This window comes from Malania oleifera, chromosome 2, assembly GCF_029873635.1.
Source record: "Malania oleifera isolate guangnan ecotype guangnan chromosome 2, ASM2987363v1, whole genome shotgun sequence".
NCBI lineage: Eukaryota > Viridiplantae > Streptophyta > Magnoliopsida > Santalales > Ximeniaceae > Malania > Malania oleifera.
Window position 1 is genome coordinate 136,512,240 of NC_080418.1, and position 20,045 is coordinate 136,532,284.

The 20,045-nt window shown below is 33.2% G+C and overlaps 1 protein-coding gene across 1 annotated transcript; it reads left to right on the forward strand.

The window, feature by feature from the left end:
• The first annotated feature begins 16,900 nt into the window (after positions 1–16,900).
• On the forward strand, positions 16,901–19,000 carry LOC131149656 (uncharacterized). Its single transcript, XM_058100296.1, has 3 exons — positions 16,901–17,187; positions 17,885–18,547; positions 18,671–19,000. Exons 2-3 carry the CDS (start codon positions 17,953–17,955, stop codon positions 18,820–18,822), a joined length of 747 nt encoding a protein of 248 aa, XP_057956279.1. The 5' UTR covers positions 16,901–17,187; positions 17,885–17,952; the 3' UTR covers positions 18,823–19,000.
• Positions 19,001–20,045: the final 1,045 nt, after the last annotated feature.

The following is a 20,045-nucleotide window of genomic DNA, read 5'->3' on the forward strand; positions in this document are numbered from 1 at the left end:
GTAATAGTAAAATAGGAAAGGTCTGTAATATTAATGTATATCATGTATGGTAAGAACTATAAGCTCAAGACCCTAGAAAGACCTTAGGGAACACCTTTCGATCGATCAACGATAGGTTTTTGGGCTTAATTAAGAAGTTCAAAAATGCCTTAGAGAAGACCCTAGGTCCCTTCACTTTGATGCATGTTAATCAGGACCAAAATCGCATAAGAGAAGCAAGTTCGGTCAACTGAACCAGCCCAGTTCAAATATGCTAGTCGACCGAACCGCTGGGGAGGTCAACGTGTTGACCATGACATGGTCGATCGAACCATTTTTAACTTCACCAAGTTGGCCGACCGAATCCCCTCGTGGGAAACCCCAACGCTATGGTCGACTGACCAAACCAGTTCATTTTCATGCTAGTCGACCAAAGTTGGGAATACGGTCGACTGAATAAGTTTCGGTCACCGAATCGCGAACACTTTGGAATCACCCTAAGTCTAGTCGACCATCTTCTCAGTTCAAAATTGTCCCAGTCGACCAAACTGAGTCCCATGGTCGACCGAAACCATGAAATTGATCGAACGAACCTCTCGAGTTGGTCATTTTTTTAACGAAGTAAATCTAAGTTAATTTAAATTAAATTCACTTAATATTTTTTTCAAAATACCCAGCGTGTCCCCAACGACTATAATTCTTCTCATCTCTATAAATACCCCTTCATTTGCAAAATTAAAACAAGATTAAGGTTTTGAGATTAGCCAAATTTCTTTGAAAATCTTTTTGGCCAAAAATTATTTATACTCTCATATCTCTCCAAATCCATTGCCAAAATTCACTCCTTATATTCATTAGTCATTTATTTTGAATGAGATTGTTTTTTACATACTCATTATACAAGCTCACACTCTCCCTTATTCATATTTGATTGTGCATTAATTTTTTGGAGAGTTGCTTAAGGTTTTTCCTATAATATTTCATTCATAAATATTTGATTGGGAAAACCTATTACTTGGCTTAAGATCTTGCATCTTCATTGCAAGATTCATAAGCTTGCTTTGTGCTTTCACATTACTATCTTTTGCAAGCTTAAACCCTATTATCTTGTGTGTTTTACATTTGAAAAACATTATTGTGATATTATGTTAGGGTGATAGAGAGCTTGTGATTAATCACATTACAAGCATATTGACTTGACATCAAAAGTCTCACTCTCATATACACACATTGATATACATTCTGTTGAGCGTTAACACATTGGTTAAAAAAATCTTATTTGAGTTTAATATCCTATCATATGTGAGTGCATTATTTGGTTGAGCATATTGGTACACACCTGCTTAGTATAAGAAGCATATTTATTTGTGCGCAAATTGTTATATCCTTTGTATTCCAGGCGTGGGCCAGAAGATGGAGACTAGCCCTGTTGAATAGTCTTGGATTGGTTTAGATCCGATTAGGAAAGTCAGGTGCACCATCCTAGTAAGGTGCGGTTGTAAGTTGAGGTCAGTCCCGTTAATTGACTTGATTGTAACCGGTGTCACTCCACCCGTTAAGTGAGGGCGGGGACGTAGGCACAGTTGGCCGAACCCTAATAACATATCGTGCGTGTACTTTATATTTCCACAATTTATTTTTCGCACTTTTATTTTTAACACATGTATGTTGTATGCTTGATTCATTATATGTTGTACATGTGTTGATTGGATTTATAATTGCATAGACAGACCCTAGGTTGCGTAATACTGCTGATTTGAATAAACCAAGGTAGGACAAAATTTTAAATACCCAATTCACCCCTCTCTTGGGAATACACCAATTCCAACAATATTTATCAGTAAAATATAATGGGAATAACTTTAGCTTACTCTCAAAAATTAATATAAAACAATGCAAGTGTGAGAGAGTAGTAAAGCTTCAAAATAATGTATGATGATGCACACAATAATAAGAATCAAGCTCCCTCCAACTTGCAATTAATTTGCAAATGAGGAATATAAAGAAGAAGTACTCTCTACTTTAAAAATGATTTAAGCAAGCAAGAATGTGAGAGAGTATGATCAATATACTTCAAAGTATAAAGTATGTGCAATGAGAGTTCAAAGAATTTTAAAGAGAATTTTTGCTAATTATGTTACTAATCTCTCTAATCTGGACAAATGAAGGGGTATTTATAGAATTCCCTCAAAATATAACAGTTGGGGACACACAAGGAATTTTTAGAAAAGATTAATTAAAAATTAACCCCGATTAATCGCGGTAAAAATTGCTAAACCTAAGAGGTTCGGTCGACTGACCTTCAACGTAAGTTGACGAAAGAGACAGTGATTTTGAAATTAATTTTGGATTCAGTTGGCCGTGAAAGGTGACCGGCCGACTGAGCCAGGGCGAAAACCAAACCTTTGTAGGTTCGGTCAGCCAGGCTTAGGGTCGATTTGCCGAGAGGATAAGTTCAGTCGACTGAAGTATTTTTAAATTGTAAGTTTGGTTAGCCGGGGCAGATAGAAAAGGTCAGTTTTAAGGTTCAGTCGATCGCGGAAGCTTAGTTCAAAAGTCGTTCGATCGCCCGAGCAAAGTCAAAGATTTGACTTCCTATTGGTCGGTCGACTGAGGAGTTTAACAAGCAAGATGGTCGGTCGACCGAGGCTTTTAATTAAGCCTTAAAAAATCCAAAGCATTGTTAGATATATTTTAATATAAATATTAAATCATCATCATTAATATTTTGGTTATGTACACATATTATAACATATGAAAATTAATAGAACAGTATTAAATATTAAATATTATGATATAGTTGTGGTATAATTATTGATTTATTCTATTATTATTTTTTAAAATTAAAAATAAAATAATATAAAATATTTATTGGTATCATCAACTGTAAATATATAATAATAAATTTAATAATGATATAGTATAGAAAAAATATATAATACTATTGTATATTAAACATGCGCAGACATGTGTGTGTGTGTGTGTATATATATATAATATAATAAAATAAATACTACATAAATATAAAAAATAATATTAATATAATACTATATATAATATTCCATAATTAGAAAACAATACTTTTAATCAAAAATATTTTAATCATTCTTAGTAATAATTGTATTATATATAATAATATTATAACATACAAAAAGTAATAGAAAAGTATAAAATTAAAGAATACTATGATATAATTGTGATATGATAATTTATTTATTATATTATAATGTATGATTTCTTAAACTAAAAATAAAATATTCATTATTAATACCTTTATATATATATATATATAAAATAGTAAATTTTAATAATGATATAATACATAAATAATGAATAAAATACTATTGTGTAATAAAATATATTGCTATGGTGGTTGTTTCATTATATTATTATTTATATTAAATAATAAATTATGTTATAATGTTATAATATGTGAGATTTTTATTTACATCTAATCAATTACATATTTAAATATAATACTTATGAAATATAATATTAATAATACAGTTAAAAAAAATAATAATAATAATAAATATTATAAAATATAATATGCAAAGTATTATCAAGTACATGATTATCAAAATGCTTTTATTGTAAAAAAATATTTATTATATAGCTTAGTGAAATAATATTATATAATAATTATATATTGATAATATTATTATTTCATATTAAATTAACTGAATAACTTTTATACTATAATGACATAGTTGATAAAATAGGCTCATTTTTTATTCTCGATTCCTATGCCTATATATATCAAACACTATAATACAATTCCGATTTCGATATTGTGTCAAACCAAACATAAGAGAGGAATCTAACATTCTGTTTCAGATTCCGATTTTAGTTCCAGTTCTAATTCTAAACCAAATGCTTAATGACATATTTAGATTATGGACACTATTTTAAGTAGAGGTATTCATGGATTAAGGTTGGATCAGGTTGGGCCTAAAATTCTAACAGTTTCGTAGTCAATTTGGCAAGAAGCCAATTTAAGTCAAACTATTAAAATGTGGTTAATGTCTACTTAAATATTGGGGGTTGGTTCAGATTGGCTATTTAACTTGTTTTAATGTAAAGTAGAAAAGAAATATATATATATATATATATATATATATATATATATATATAGAATATTTGTCAAATATATTATGTACATTAAAAGTGCTATTTAATTAAAATATTGTCACACAAGTTAAATATATCAAATTAATAGGCTTCTTATAAAAAAAAACAATTATATCAATATAATAATATGACTAAACAACTAAGTATTTTACAATTTTCAATTTTACACTGACAATACAATATAAAGAAGGTTTCAAAACAAATCAAAAAAATTGAAATAAAATTAAACCATTCCAAAATGGATGTGTTCATTTCATAGCCCATCCTATGCATTCTTTCATAAGTTTTGAGTAATAGTAGCAATATATAAATAAATATATATATATATACCTAAATGGATGGTTATGACCTAGTCAGGTGAATTTTTGACACTAAACCCATAAATTGAACCATACGATCGGGTTATACAAAATGGAAAATAGCTAACCAATTCATAAAACATTTGAAATTTGGGTTTGCTCGATTTGGGTTAGTCGAGTTGGGATAGTTGGCCGGATTGCTCAGCGCCCTTAATAAGTGATTGTAAAGTATTTCAATTAATTTTACTTCATAATAGTTTTTAGTTGTCAAAAAAATTTGTTTTATACAATCAAACCTTTTTTCATTAAGAAAAGAATGATGAAAAAAGTGAACAAATCTATAATGGGCTAATATGCCCAATTAGGAGAGTAATAATACGAGTCACGCTGTTCAAAAATAAAATGAAGTGTCAATCGAATGGAGTAAAAAAAATTAGAGAACAAAAAAAAATAAAGTAACAAATTTGTTGGCGTTTTGAATCCAATCCCTGTTTTGAGACTGACAAACCACCAGTATCTTATGTGTGTATTTAATGTGTGAACAGGTTTTCATTTCAGTACGAACATATAATACTGGAAAATGAAAGCCAAGACAGGACTTAAAGGATACACACAGCTTGGGTATCCCATGAAGAAAGAGCAAAAGACGAAGAAATTTATTGTATTTGTATATACGTATAATTTTTTTATCTTTGGTCTGTAATAATTGCATACATCTTGCATGATATGTCTTAATGCTCAGACAGAACCATAGACAGACCTTTGGGCTGACTTCGGTCGACTAAAAGTCGACCAATGCCAGATTTTTAGGCTAAGTTAAATAGCTTTGGCCTTAGATAGACTTAATGTTCTTGCACGTAACTTTTTACTAAAAAAACAAGACTTAAGCTTAAGTTTGAAAGGGTTTCGGGCGACCGAACCTTGGCGTTGAAAATGCCTCGGTTGACCAAATGGTTGAAAAATCAGAAAGGTTAACTTGGGTCGGGCAACCGAACCAAAATAAAATAAGTGTCCTCAATTAACCGAATGTATAGTACTGACTTTTTCACCTTCTTAGGGCGCCCGAACTTTACATTCAAAACTACCTCGGGTGGACAAACTTTGAAGTTCAAGCGGCCGAATTTCGAGTGTAACACCCTGAACCCTTAAACTCGGTCCGGTGCATTTTACCTTATTAAATACATGGCAGAAAACATAACTATGAACATTAATCATGCAAATAAGACCAGAGTTTCCTATTTCTATCTATAATCCATATTATCCATTCATCTACCTGTATTCACAAATCTACATACTTCCAAAAACTCAATCCACAAAACCAGTATTCACAATCATTCCTTTCCCAACAAACTTAAAACATAAAAACATAAACTTAAACTTTATACAACCCAACAGTATTATCAAAAATATACCCTTTCTCTTTATAATCCTAAAAAATGCTATAAACCCTCGAGCTCTCTAAGCCCGACCTCGAGGATGTCCTGAAAAAGAAATATTTATATTCGGGTGAGACACATCTCAGTAAGGGAAGAAATGATATATTAAAAACAGCGTGTGGCTAACATAGTATCATATAACAACGTAATATTTAACATTTGAAAATCGATAACATAATTTTTGAAATCATCCTCAGAACCTAATCAATCACATACAAAAGATTTAACCCACGAGATTACCTAAGGATATGGGTGATTACTCGCCCATACAAGTAGCACCCCTCTGCTATAATACTTAGGCAACCCTCGCTGCTGAAGCATACCAGGGCACTCACCATACTCAGTAAACCCTCAAGTATTAGATTGATCTCGTACTCACACAGTTCAAACAAAAGTTTACCAGCGAAGGCTCCAAGAATAGGGAAATCTACCCGCCCATACAAGGAGGTTCCCTCTGCCCTAGTACGTTATGCAGCTACTGCCACATCTGAAGTTACTACACTTGCCTTTCTCAGTAAGCCCTCAGGCGAAGAGTACGCCTCGCCCAATCGTAACATGTTCTACGAGCATAAATACTTATAATATCATAATACATTATTCTTTCTGTCATTATTCAACCATTCACATCTATTCATGTTCATAACTTAAACATTGCATTGCATTTCACTTTAAGTGACTTTTTCCAATTTACATCGTTCACATTTCACATTTCATTCCATTTTCATTTCATTCATTCGTATTACAGCCGCTCTTTAGCCGACATCAGTTAGTCCATATAGAAATGAGCTAGAATCTGCTAACACAACTCCTTTTAACTGTCATCAGTTAGTCCACATAGAAATGCACTAACATATGCTAACACAGCTTTCAGCTGTCATACATTTACATGGTTGTATTAACATACACAAGCAGCATAGTTCATATCATATTTCATTCTCAATGCATTACTTACTTAGCCTACATCTCATACATTTAATATATATTTGCACAGAACTTACATGTACTCATGTCACACAATTTAGCAGTAAAATTCATACATATTCCTATAAAATAGGTCAATCAACTTTTAGTGTTCATATACTGAAAATATACCTTTCATTTCTTACATAATTATCGTGAAAATATTATTCACTTTCATTAATTCATTTTCACATATACACAACTAAATAAGCAACCCTAAGTTCAAAAAATATAATTTACATGATTGACATTTTATACCCACATGAAAACTCATATACATATATAACATAGTCCATTTTTATTTAATTCATAAAAACCTAATTTAATATACAATTTTCCCTTACCTGACTTCTGAACTACGCCGGCAGGATCCCCGAACCGATACCCACAACATTCACTTGGACCCTAAATCAAAAACCATAGTTTAATTAAATAAACCCCAACTGGCTCAAATCTTAGGAAAAATACTTATTTAATACTTCCTATGCTCCAAATAACAATATTCGTTAATAAAATTTCCAAAATAACTCATTTACCCTGATTTTGAGATGTTTCTCAAACCTCTCAAACCAACGATCAACTCCTGTAGCCTTGCAGAGAATGATCCTACGAACCTCGTGGTGGTTCCGGATCGTCAAATCAAGCCAAATCCAGCCCAAAATTGAAGAGAGAAGGTTGAGGATCCGTTTTTTAGAGAGAGAGAGAGAGAGAGAATGAAATTCTGAAGTTTCTCGCTGAAAATGAAAGACTCTATTTATAGGCAGGGCTTCGTCGACAAGACACGTAGGCTTGTCGACGAACTACAGAAGAGACTTCATCAACGAGAAGATACATTCGTCGACAAAATTCAAAATTTCAAATTACTCTCTCGAGATTCCTTCATCGATGAGGAATGGGAGTTCGTCCACAATCTCAAGAATGACACTCATCGACGAAGACAGAACATTCGTTGGTGAGACCTGCTATTCCTTCCTCTACAATCTTTCCTTTTTCCTTATTATCCATTAATTCATTTCATTTATTATACTTCCTAATTATTTTATAGTTTTAATTTTCGAGTCATTACATCGAGCGTTTGGAAAATCGTCTTGGTTCAACCACTAGATCATGATTTCCGGCACCTGAACTTGAAAAACACATTTTTCATCTGTGTCTGTTAGGGCAAATTGAAACTCTTGGGTTTGCCAAATTTAATTGCGATAATTAGGGTAAAAATTTAATTAAACTTTTTTAATAATACCATCTATGTCCCAACGGTCATATTTTTTAGAAACTGTATAAATATCTCTTTCATTTTTTTAATTAGTAACTTTGATTAACTCCCAAATCCTCTCAAATTATTTTGTTAATCAAAGTTCCCCCAAACCGTTTTTAATGCAAAATCTCTTTCATTGGGGCAAATCTTTTACACTTTCCAACTCTCTTCATTATTCTCTGAAAACCATCTTTACAAGAGAGTATATTTTCATTTGGACATTCATTTTGATTTGCACATATAGTTTTAAATGATTATATTTTGTTTTGTGTGTGCAATGCTTTTGAAAGTAAAATCCTAAACTCTCCTATTTCTTATTGCAAGTCTTTTGAGAGAAACATTTGATTTAGGGTCTAAATTTTTTAAGTCCTCATTATACATATTATATTCAAAGATTACAAAAATTATTTTTGAAAACACCCTTACTCCCTGAGCATTATTTCATATCTTTAGAGAATGCATATTTTATGAGCTCTATTGTGTACATCTCTGTTTGTTTTAAAAAAACATGTTTATATATACAAAAATGTTTTTCATGTATCGGCTGAGTTTAACCCAGAATTGAACTAGGGAGTCTCAGTCTTGCAAGTGAGACTGGTTCGATTCAACCCGAAAATTGAACTGGGGAGTCTTAACCCTGCAAATGAGACCGTTTTGGTTCAACCCGAAAATTGAACTAGGGTTTTCCTCGTCCCGTAAGGAGAGGATATAAACTATTTCTACTCCGCCTATTTAAGTGAATAGGTTTAGTGGAATCCTTGGAGGGTATGCTCAAGACGGGGACGTAGGCTAGTTTTACTAAACCTCGATAACAAATCTGTGTGTCATTCTCTCTCTATCTTATTTAAATTCCTACACTTTAATTTCAGCATGTATATGAATATTTATTTGATGTTATAATTATTTGCATACACACATTTAATTTAAATAAGATATATTGCATACGTGTATGTCTTCATTTATCGATTTATTATTTTATATACACGTGTGTATAATTTGTGATGAATCAGCGAAATGTTTAATTTATTCAAAATGTTTTAAAACCCAATTCACCCCCCTTTTGGGATCACACCAATTCCAACAAAATTTGATTCCATCGTACCCATGATATAATTAGATTCTAAATTTTGTAATGCGTTTCATTGGAAAATCTCGCTTATGTTTTGAAATATAATCCCGATTCCCACCCCCTCCCTTTAGCAAACTTCTAGTAATTATTTGTACAATATGAAAATATATTGAAAGGATCTCAACATTCTCATTAACGTACGGTCATTGGGCTAGTCAAAAAAAAAAAAAAAATGAAGCATTTTGGTGTCCAATATGGTACAAAATAAATGTTGAAAATCAAATGTAATATTTTAACCATATCCAATAACATTATGACTTACTTGAGTTTGGAGAAGAATTTAAAGTTCAAAATATTTTAATTTATGAAAATTTAAATAAAATTCAATGCATTTTGTCACTATTTTTTGTCCAAATCCATATAAATTGAAATACGAGAGATTCCAATCTCAAATTTTCAAATGCACAATAAGTACAATCTCCTCTAATTGATAATCAAAAAAGTATTCTGGTCACTAAGGTTTTTTATAAATAGACAAATTTTGACGGGCATTTTATTATAATCTTATTATAGTAATGACGTTTAAAATTTTTTATCTATATTAAAAAGAAAATAAATATATATAATTAGTATCTATAAATTTGTGATTGAGTAATTAATGACCTTTGTTAATTTTCTTCTAAACTAATTGTGTTATCTCAACTTTTAATTGTATGAAATGTTTCTTGTTCTAATTTATTTGTCATGGATAGGGCTGTGCAAACGTCGGTTCAATCAAATTCGGTTATTTATTTGAATTAATCAAAATTTTCAATTAAAAATCATCTCTAACCGAACCGATTAAATTAGGTGTTGTAACCGAACTGTACTCGACCGAATCAACTTTTCAAGTAATTCGGTTAACCGAATTTGAATGAAATAATTTAAAATTATTTATAAAAACAAAATATGATTGCAAATTTTAAAATTAATTATAAAATTAATGTTTACCCTTTCTTTTAATTGTAAGAGTTGAGTTAGGAGAATGACATTGATTTAATAAATAAATTAAGAAAATTGAACAATTATATAATATATAATATGTCAATTATATTTAATGTTACTAATTTATATTTAATTTTTAATTAATTAGTAATTTAGATAATTCGGTTAACCAAATTAAAATTCCCCATACCCGAACTGAAGACCGAATACCCGAAATTATCCAAATCTATAACCAAACTGAACCTCTATATTATCCGAACCGAGCAGACTCAGTCGATTAATTCGGTTAACAAATAGAGGATATATAGTTAGAGAGGAGGAAAGGACAAGGATACAAATATTCACCCTTCAAAAGGGGAAAAAAATAAAAATCCATAGACGGCGGTATTGCCTATAGGTTGTGATTTTAGTTAGAGTAATTTTATTTCAATAGTTAAATTACTGTTAACGAAATAAGTTAATGTGTCAACATTTTCAATTGTAAGAATATTAATTTGATTTTAATTTTTCAAGGGTCATATAAAACATGCATCACTTTTTAGGAAATAGAAAGAAGCAAAAAAAAAAAAATTTAGGTTCAGGCGGGTCGTAAACGGGTAGAGGTTAAACGGGTTCAAGTTCAAGTTGACTCATTTACTAACGTGTGACTAATATATAAACTCAAACCTACCCGTTTAATAAACGAATCATAAACAAGTACCCATTAAGAATCCGTTAAAAAATATAATTTATTTCTTTTTTATTTTTAAAAATATTTTATATAAAGTGACATTTTAAAAAAAAAATAGCATTCTTTTATTTTATTTATTAATATCTTAAAAACATAAAATAAAAAAAATAGTACATCTCTTTAATTAAATTTTTTTTAATGTAATATACATATTTATATATCAAATTAAATGGGTTACCCGGCAGGTACCCAACCCAAACTCACCTAACCCGTTTATTAAACGGGTCAAGTTCGGATTGACCCGTTTATAAACGGGTTATCTTCTCCCTAAATCCGAACTCGATTTAAATTAGCGGGTCATGGGTCACCCATTGGGCTTTGACCCATTTTGACACCCCTAGTTCGAGGTCTCAAGTTCAAATCTTGGAAATAGTGAACAAGAATTTGGAATGGAAAATTGGATATCTCTCGTTGTGGAGCTTAAACTTGATATAATCTTTCAATTAACCCAAAAAAAAAGTGAAATTTATTTGTAGGGAGGGAATAAGTTGAATGTCCACAAGAGATCCCTACACATCAAAGATTTACTTTTTACAAAAGATTAATAGGGGAACTTTTATACACTTCTTAAACATCATTTTCAGAATGTCCAAAGATTTTTATTGGAATGGATCATCCAACCTTCAATTGTTGAAAAATACTCAAGTGGCAATTTTTACATATAAAATTTGGAACTTGACAATAATTAAACATATTAGATTAATATTTCGATATACTAAAAAGGTACCATCAAATTATAATTCGTTTCGGTTAAAATATAACATGACATCTTGTCATTTACAAGCTAAAAATTTAATATATAAGAATTGCCCTCTACAAGTCTTTTTGCCAAATCTAATTCGTGATGAAAGCACATACTAAGAGCTTCTTACATTTCATCTTATTCTTCAATAAAAACCCTGGTCGGGGGCTCTAGGATGAGTTTAACCTCAATATCTCCTTTTTAAATGTAAATATAGGATATAATATATTATTTAAGTAGTTTTTTTTTTTTTGAAATTTTTAGAAGTTTTGATTTGATTTTTAAAAGCTAAAATTAAAATTGCATATTTCACTTTGTATGGTTCAAGTATTAACATGATATCTTATAATTGGTGGATTTCAAATCTCACATGGGCCAACTATTCCATCCAAAATCTGTTTCTAGTTACATTTCCTAAAAATACATATTTACTTTTGTTGGGTTTTCCCTCCTTGTGGGGCCTAACAATTGGAAAGAGTTTTTTTTAATGGTTGTTGACTTCTCAAGGAAGCAGTACTCACCTTCAGCACAAAAGGTCTCGCGCACAGCAATAGCCGGCTACCCCTTCATCTCCCTTTTTTCTTTTATCTCCATTTTTCCTGCTTGCTGTCATTCCACTCTCTAATTTTCAATACGAGCTCCCTTCGCCTGCAGCCAGCATCAGCGCCAGTCGTCCTCTCCATTTTCTGCAGCAACTCCACCAATCACTCCTGCAACTCAAGCTGTTTATTATTAACAATATATTGGTATGTTACTGGATGTGTTAATTTGGTTGGTTCTTTTGGGAGCTTTGTTCAGAATATTTGGTGAGGCTTTTTCATCTTGCTACATTTGTTTATATACTCTTGTGTATTTGTAAGGCTTATACCTTTTGTATCCACTTTATACAATATATTTGGTGATAGTGGATTTGGACCGCTGTGCCTCATGGACGTACCTCAACATTTGAGAGAACCACATTAAATTTCTTGTGTTTCTTATTTATTTATTTATCATTTGCATTACTCCATCGATTTACTTGTGGGAATTTGTTCATATATGTTATATTTTTCCCAACAAGTGGTATCAGAGCCGTGTTATTTTTATGCATTAAATTTGTGTAAATCATGGATGGGAATGTTGGTCGTATGATTATCTTCAATGGAAGCAATTAGGTAACTTGGAAAACAAAAATGCAAAATCTTTTATTTTGCAAAGATTTGGATTGGCTTATTGAGGGTGATAGCTGAAAGCCTAAAGACATGAGTGATGATGAGTGGAATAGACTTAATAGGAAAACCGTTGGTGTTATCCGGAAATGGATTGATGATAGTGTTTTTCATCATATTTCTATCGAAACTTCGACACATGAATTGTGGAAAAAACTGGAGGGTCTTTATGATAGAAAGTCAGCTACAAATTAAGCTTTTCTTTTTCGAAAATTGGTGAATTTGAAATATAAAGATGGTGGTCTTATTACCAAACATTTGAATGAGATGAAAAATATTATAAATCAACTTGCTACTATGAAAATAGTTTTTGATGATGAATTGCAGGCCTTAATGCTTCTTAACTCTTTGTCGGAAAGTTGGGAGACTTTGGTTGTGACAGTTAGTAATTCGGCTCCCGATGGAATTGTTACTATAAACCAAGTAACTAGTAGCTTGTTGAATGAATAAATTAGAAGAAAATTAGTTGGCTATTCTCATTGAGAGGCACTTGTGATAGAAAATCGGGGGAGAGGCAGAAGCAAAGGCAGATATTCTCATCGCAATGATAAATCAAGAGGTCGGTGTAGCTCAGTTTCAAAAAAAGATATTGAGTGCCACTATTGTCATAAAAAGGGCCATATGAAGCGGGAGTGTAAAAAATTGAAATTCAAGGAGTAAAACAAGGAGAAAAATTTTGAGAAAAAGCATGAAGATACAACCTCAGTTGCATATGATGGTGATCTTATGGTTGTTTGTGATGAAAGTTGCATTAATTTGACAAGTCAAGAGATTAATTGGATTATTGATTCTAGTGCGTCATTCCATGTCACTTCTCGGGAATATTTCTTCACTTCTTATTCCAAAGGAAATTATGGAGTTGGTCGAATGGGAAATAAAGGTTTGTCAAAAATTATTGGCATGGGAAATGTTTGCTTGGAAACAAATTTGGGATGCAAGTTGGTGCTTAAAGATGTGAGACATGTACCCGATATTCGACTAAATTTGATATCTACCGGAAAGCTTGATGATGAAGGATTTTATAACCATTTTGGTGATGGAAAATGGAAGCTCACAAAGGGTAATTTGGTGGTAGCTAAAGGCAAGAAGATGGGTACACTTTATATGATGCAAGGTAAAATTGGTAATGGTGTTGTGAATGCAATTGAAAGTCACTCTTCTACCGATTTGTGGCATAAGCAGCTTGGGCACATAAGTGAAAAAGGAATGCAGTTTTTGTTCAAAAAGAAGCTCCTACCCGGGATGAAAGGTACCTCTCTTAAAGCTTGTGTTCATTGTTTGGCTAGTAAGCAATATAGAGCTTCTTTTCATACAAAGTTTGTTACTAAAAAATCTAATGTTTTAGATTTGATACATTTAGATGTATGTAGTCCTTTGAAAGTTAAATCTCATGGTGATGCACTTTATTTTGTTACCTTTATTGATGACTGTTCAAGAAAAGTTTGGGCTTACACTTGGAAAACTAAAGATTAAGTTTTAGATGTGTTTAAGCATTTTTCAGGTTAAAGTTGAAAGAAAGACTGGAAAGAAGGTGAAATGTATGCGGCTCAGATAATGGTGGAGAGTACATTGGCCCATTTGATGAATATTATTATAGCCAAGACATTAGACATCAAAAGACCGTCAAGAAAACCCCACAACAAAATGGAATTGCTGAAAGGATGAACCGCACCATACTGGAGAGAATGAGATGTATGCTCCCTCATGCAAAGTTGTCAAAATCATTTTGGGGTGAAGCAATGAGGACAGTGGTGGACTTGATTAATTTGTCTCCTTCAACTCCTTTACTTGGTGAAGTTCTCGAAAAAATTTGGAAAGGCAAGGATGCCACTTATGATCACTTGAAAGTGTTTGGTTATTGTGCATTTGTTTACATTCCAAAAGATGAAAGATCCAAACTTGATAACAAGACAATGCAATATATTTTTCTTGGCTATAGGCATGATGAATTTGGATACAGATTGTGGGATCCAGTTGACAAGAAAATTGTTAGAAACCGAGATGTTGTATTTTTTTGAAGATCAAATAATTAAAGATTTTGGCACGGTTGAGCAACCACAATATAATAGGAATGATTTTGTTGACTTAGACTTACCTTCTCCACCTTTGGCACAAGATGAAAATTTAGAAGATGTTTTTCCACCTCTTAAAGATGTTGGAAATGATGAAATTCCTAGTGATGTTGGAGATGAAAATGAAGGGGAGCAATAAGTTCAAGAGCAAGTTCCGTTGAGGAGTTCTTCAAGAGAGCCAAGACCTTCAACGAAATATCCATCAAGTGATTATGTTACTCTAAAAGATCAAGGGGAACCTGAAAGCTATCAAGAAGCCATGAATCATGAAAACAAAGTTGAATGGATGGAGGCTATGTAAAAGGAAATGAATTCCATTGTTGACAATCACACTTATGTTTTGGTTAAAATTCCTCCTGGAAAGAAAGTTTTGAAAAATAAATGGGTGTTTAGGTTGAAAAATGATGGAAAGAATCTTCGGTACAAGGCTAGGCTTGCGGTAAAAGGCTTCGGTTAGAAAAAAGGAATTGACTTTGATGAAATATTCTCACCAGTTGTGAAGATGTCATCTATTCGGGTTGTTCTTGACATGACAGCATACTTGAATTTAGAAGTTGAGCAACTAGATGTGAAAACCGCTTTCTTATATGGTAACTTGGAAAATGAAATTTACATAAAACAACCAGAAGGCTTCAAACAAAAAGGGAAAGAAAATTTAGTGTGCAAATTAAAGAAAAGTTTGTATGGGTTGAAGCAAGCACCACGGAGATGGTACAAGAAATTTGATTCTTTCATGATTGATCAGTTACTCTAAAACCTCTTCATATGATTGTGTGTTTGTGAAAAAATTTTCGAATGATACTTATATTATTCTCTTACTCTATGTTGATGATATGTTCATTGTAGGACAGGACTTCTCCAAGATTGACAAGTTGAAGTTGGAGTTGAGCAAGTCTTTTGCTATGAAAGACTTGGGACCAGCAAAGCAAATTCTTGGCATGAGAATTGTTCGTGATCATGAAAAAGAGCAAATTTGGTTGTCTCAAGAAAGTTACATTGAAAAAGTATTTGAGAGGTTCAATATGGATAAAGCAAAACCCGTTGGTTGACCACTTGCTAGTCACTTTTATATGAATTTGTTGGGTTTTCCCTCCTTGTGGGGCCCAACAATTGGAAAGAGTTCTTTTTAATGGTTGTTGGCTTCTCAAGGAAGCAGTACTCACCTTCAGCACAAAAGGTCTCATGCGCAACAATAGCTGGCTGCCCCTTCATCTCCCTTTTTTCTTTTATCTCCATTTTTCCTGCTTGCTACCATTCCACTCTCTGATTTTCAATATGAGCTCCCTTCACCTGCAGCCAGCATCAGCGCCAGTCGTCCTCTCCATTTTCTGCAGCAGCTCCGCCGATCACTCTTGCAACTCAAGTTGTTTATTATTAACAACATATTGGTATTTTGCTAGATGTGTTAATTTGGTTGGTTCTTTTGGGAGCTTTGTTCAGAATATTTGATGAGATTTTTTCATCTTGCTACATTTGTTTATATACTCTTGTGTATTTGTAAGACTTATGCCTTTTATATCTACTTTTTATAACATATTTGGTCATAGTGGAATTGGACCGCCGTGTCCCGTGGACGTACCTCAACATTTGAGGGAACTACGTTAAATTTCTTGTCTCTCTTTTTTTTTTTTTTTAATCATTTGCATTACTTCATTAATTTACTTGTGGGAATTTGTTCGTATATATTATATTTTTCCCAACAACTTTAATTATTGTAAATATTTTCAAACACTTTACAACTTTTCTACCAAACACTCGGAAAAACACCCAATTCGTTTCTCTTTTTTTTTTTTAAGAAAGAATTTAGAATTTAAAGAACATAATTTAGAGAAGAGGGTTGGGAGCAGCGGATCACATAAGTTATAAAAATGTTCAAATAAAATATAATTCATTAAATTACCTTTATTTATACTCATGAATTTGAAATATTTTAATCAAAAAATAATTTATAAATTAAGAATATCATAAAAAGGATGATTGGATGGGAAGAACTGTTATTTTCAGTTAATAAATATGTATATGTACTTATATGGTTGTGATAAATGGGAAGATATGACCCGAGTGGAAGACAATCGGAGCCGGAGTTGGAGTTGGAGTAGGAGTCGGAGCATATGCTCTACTGATAAAAGCAAACACACTTCAAATCTCGCCACACCTGATTCTGCGTTCCAGCCCCAATCCCGAACATATACCACACATCCAGAGTCCATCTCTCTCTCTCTCTCTCTCTCTCTCTCTCTTCTGGGGGGGAGTGGTTTGCTTCCGCTGACTGCTTTCCCATGAATGAACATGCTCCGGCTTCTGATCCATGAATCAATTCAGGTATGCTTCCCGGCATCTGATCGTTTTGGTCTGCAATCTTCTTCTTTCCGTCCAAATCATGTTTCTCGCCTTTTTTCTTTTATGTTTTCTCTTTTTTGGGTGCCTTTTGTTTTTGGCTCGTACGGGTCGCTTCCTTGGTTTAAGCTTGGTTATACGTGGAATTATTTGATCCTAACTTCTGATTTCTTCGTTTTTTCTTGCTTTTTCATAATTCCTGCTCAAGCATTGCATATGGTGTGAAGCGATTGTTTTGGCCCTTTTTCTTCTTCTGCATTACTGCTGCTGGATTGTGATTAGAACTGGATTATCAGTTGTGATATGGAGTCGATGTAGTAGTACTATGCTCGTCGTTGATGAATTGATTAAGCTTCAAGGCTATTCTGCTGTCCTCCTCCCCGAACCCCACTCGTTAAAACCCATCTACGATCTAAAGAACTGTTGAGGGTCTCCCTTATTTAAAATTTGTGGAATTGATGAATTCGTTGTATATTGTGGCTGTGCTCATGTCTTCTAATGCATGTGCGTTTCTTATAGTTTTATGCGAATTCATTGGGGTTTCTATTCAATTATTCATTTATTTGCGCATACAAACGCGTGCAGGGTTATGCTTTGTTGAGATTTAAAGACTTGTTCACAGTTATGCTTTGCATTTACTAGGGATGGACATCTTCTGATATTGCCTTGTTATTTGTGGCAGGCCTACTGAATGGTTCGTTCTGTTTAGTTGGAATTGTGTGAGCGGGTGATATTTTGTCTATTTTATTAATGAATTTTGGGTTTCTTGCAAATATCCCCTGGGTTGGGGCTCATTCAGACAAGGGTTTGGGAAGATCCCTTGAGTCTGCAACTACCCTAATTGAACCACCCAAACAGAAGGACTTTTTCGGTGTCAAGCTGTGGGGATGGTCTCCCTCTTCAATTATTCCTTGGGCAATCACTGCTATAGAGCAAATTTGGGTGCCACACACTGTCAACAAAGAGTTGAAAAGGCGCTCACGGCCTCATAGAGTTGTTCAAACTGCTGGTGAGAACTTGCGTATTCGCTTCAGACCATATGTTTCGAAGGTGCCCTGGCATACAGGTCCAAGGGCTTTCCTTTCTCAGTTTTTTCCACGATATGGGCATTATTGTGGACCTAACTGGTCAAGTGGGAAAGCTGGCGGATCGCCTATTTGGGATAGACGGCCAATTGATTGGTTGGATTTTTGTTGCTATTGCCACGACATTGGTTATGACACTCATGATCAAGCAGAGCTTTTAAAGGCTGACTTAGCATTTCTTGATTGCCTGGAGAGGCCACATATGAGATCAAAGGGAGATGCACACGTTGCTCATCTTTATAAGACAATGTGCATCACAGGTATGTCTAGCAGGTCAACATTGTGGTTAAGCATGGATTTCCTTGCCTCTTTATGCGATTAGCAAACTTATGTTTGTTACGCTGTTCTTTAGTGTTTTGTCATAATGTTTTTGTGGATGGCAGGTCTCAGATGCATACTAATACCGTACAGAAAGCACCTTTTGAAGGTGCACTCAGGGCAGTCATTGCTTGAATTTGGATGGCTAAGCAATGTTAAATGGGGAGGGGGTAACCTGCAAACAAATGGGAAGTCAAAGGCAGTGGTGCGTGATTAATGTTCATAAGCGTCTTAGAATTGATAATAATTGAAAATAACATCAGAAGGGTATTGTTCGCTGCATGTTTCTATTGAGTTGAGACTGTAACAGATGTATTGGTTTGGAATCTTGCTCTCTGATGTGTTGTATTTGGCTTTCTCCAAGATGTATATAATGTAAATGGCTGCCTTCTCAATTTCCAGAGTTGCTATTAAGTATCCAATATCGGCATTACTGAGTCTTGAGAGGATATGGACACTAAATCTTCAAAAAAACTTGGAAGAGTTTCAACAGTTGTCATAGTCATGTCATATATAAGGGCTACATCTAGGTTTTTCTAGAATGCAAGTGTGCAACACTTTGACTATAAAAACGCTGCATAATTCAGGAGGCTGTGCTATTTGGAACATGAAGGCATGTACCACTTTTAGGTTCTCTCTTTTCTTGGACACTAAATCCTCAAAATATTTAGTGGTTGGCATTTTCATGTATATGGGCTGCTTCTAGGCTCTTCTAGAATGTAAGCATTTAACACTTTTGACTAAAGAAACTCTGCATAATTCACGAGGTTGTGCTACTTGGAACATGAAGGCATGTACTACTTTTAGGCTCTCTTTAAATGGATGCCTTGTAACACATGCCCTTTACATTAGAATATAACAGCATAATCCTTTTCTTTGAACACTAACTTGTTGATTCAACATAGTGAATGTAAATGATTGCTTTTTGGATCACTGCTTATGATATCTGGAATTCACAGTGTTGAAATGATAATGGTGTGTTGAGTCTTCCTTTGAATAGAGGATCTTGCCATTGTATGCCTCATGCTATTTCAAGTGAAATTCTTTGGTATGCCTGCTGTGGCAATGTGGATGATTGTCTGGAACTTGTTCTCGATGCATGAACAGTGAACAAGTGTACGAAGAATGGATTTTCTTTATATTAACCGCTTCGATCCTGTTGGGGGCGACTTAAGCATCCTTCAACTGAAATTGAGGAGGAGTTTATTATTTCATGTTGTCTTTGTTTTTGGTTGATTTTTCATCTCTCCTCTTTTGGGTTTGCTTTGGATCTATGATTTTGTTTGTGAAGGAAAAGAAAGTAGGAAAGATCATTTTTTTTTCAATTGTATTTTCTCTCTATATTGAATACTATTAAGAACGAAAATTTGTTCACAAATGATTAATTTTTTTTAAAATAAAGATTAATGGCATGCTTTGTTTATTGATTTATGGTATATT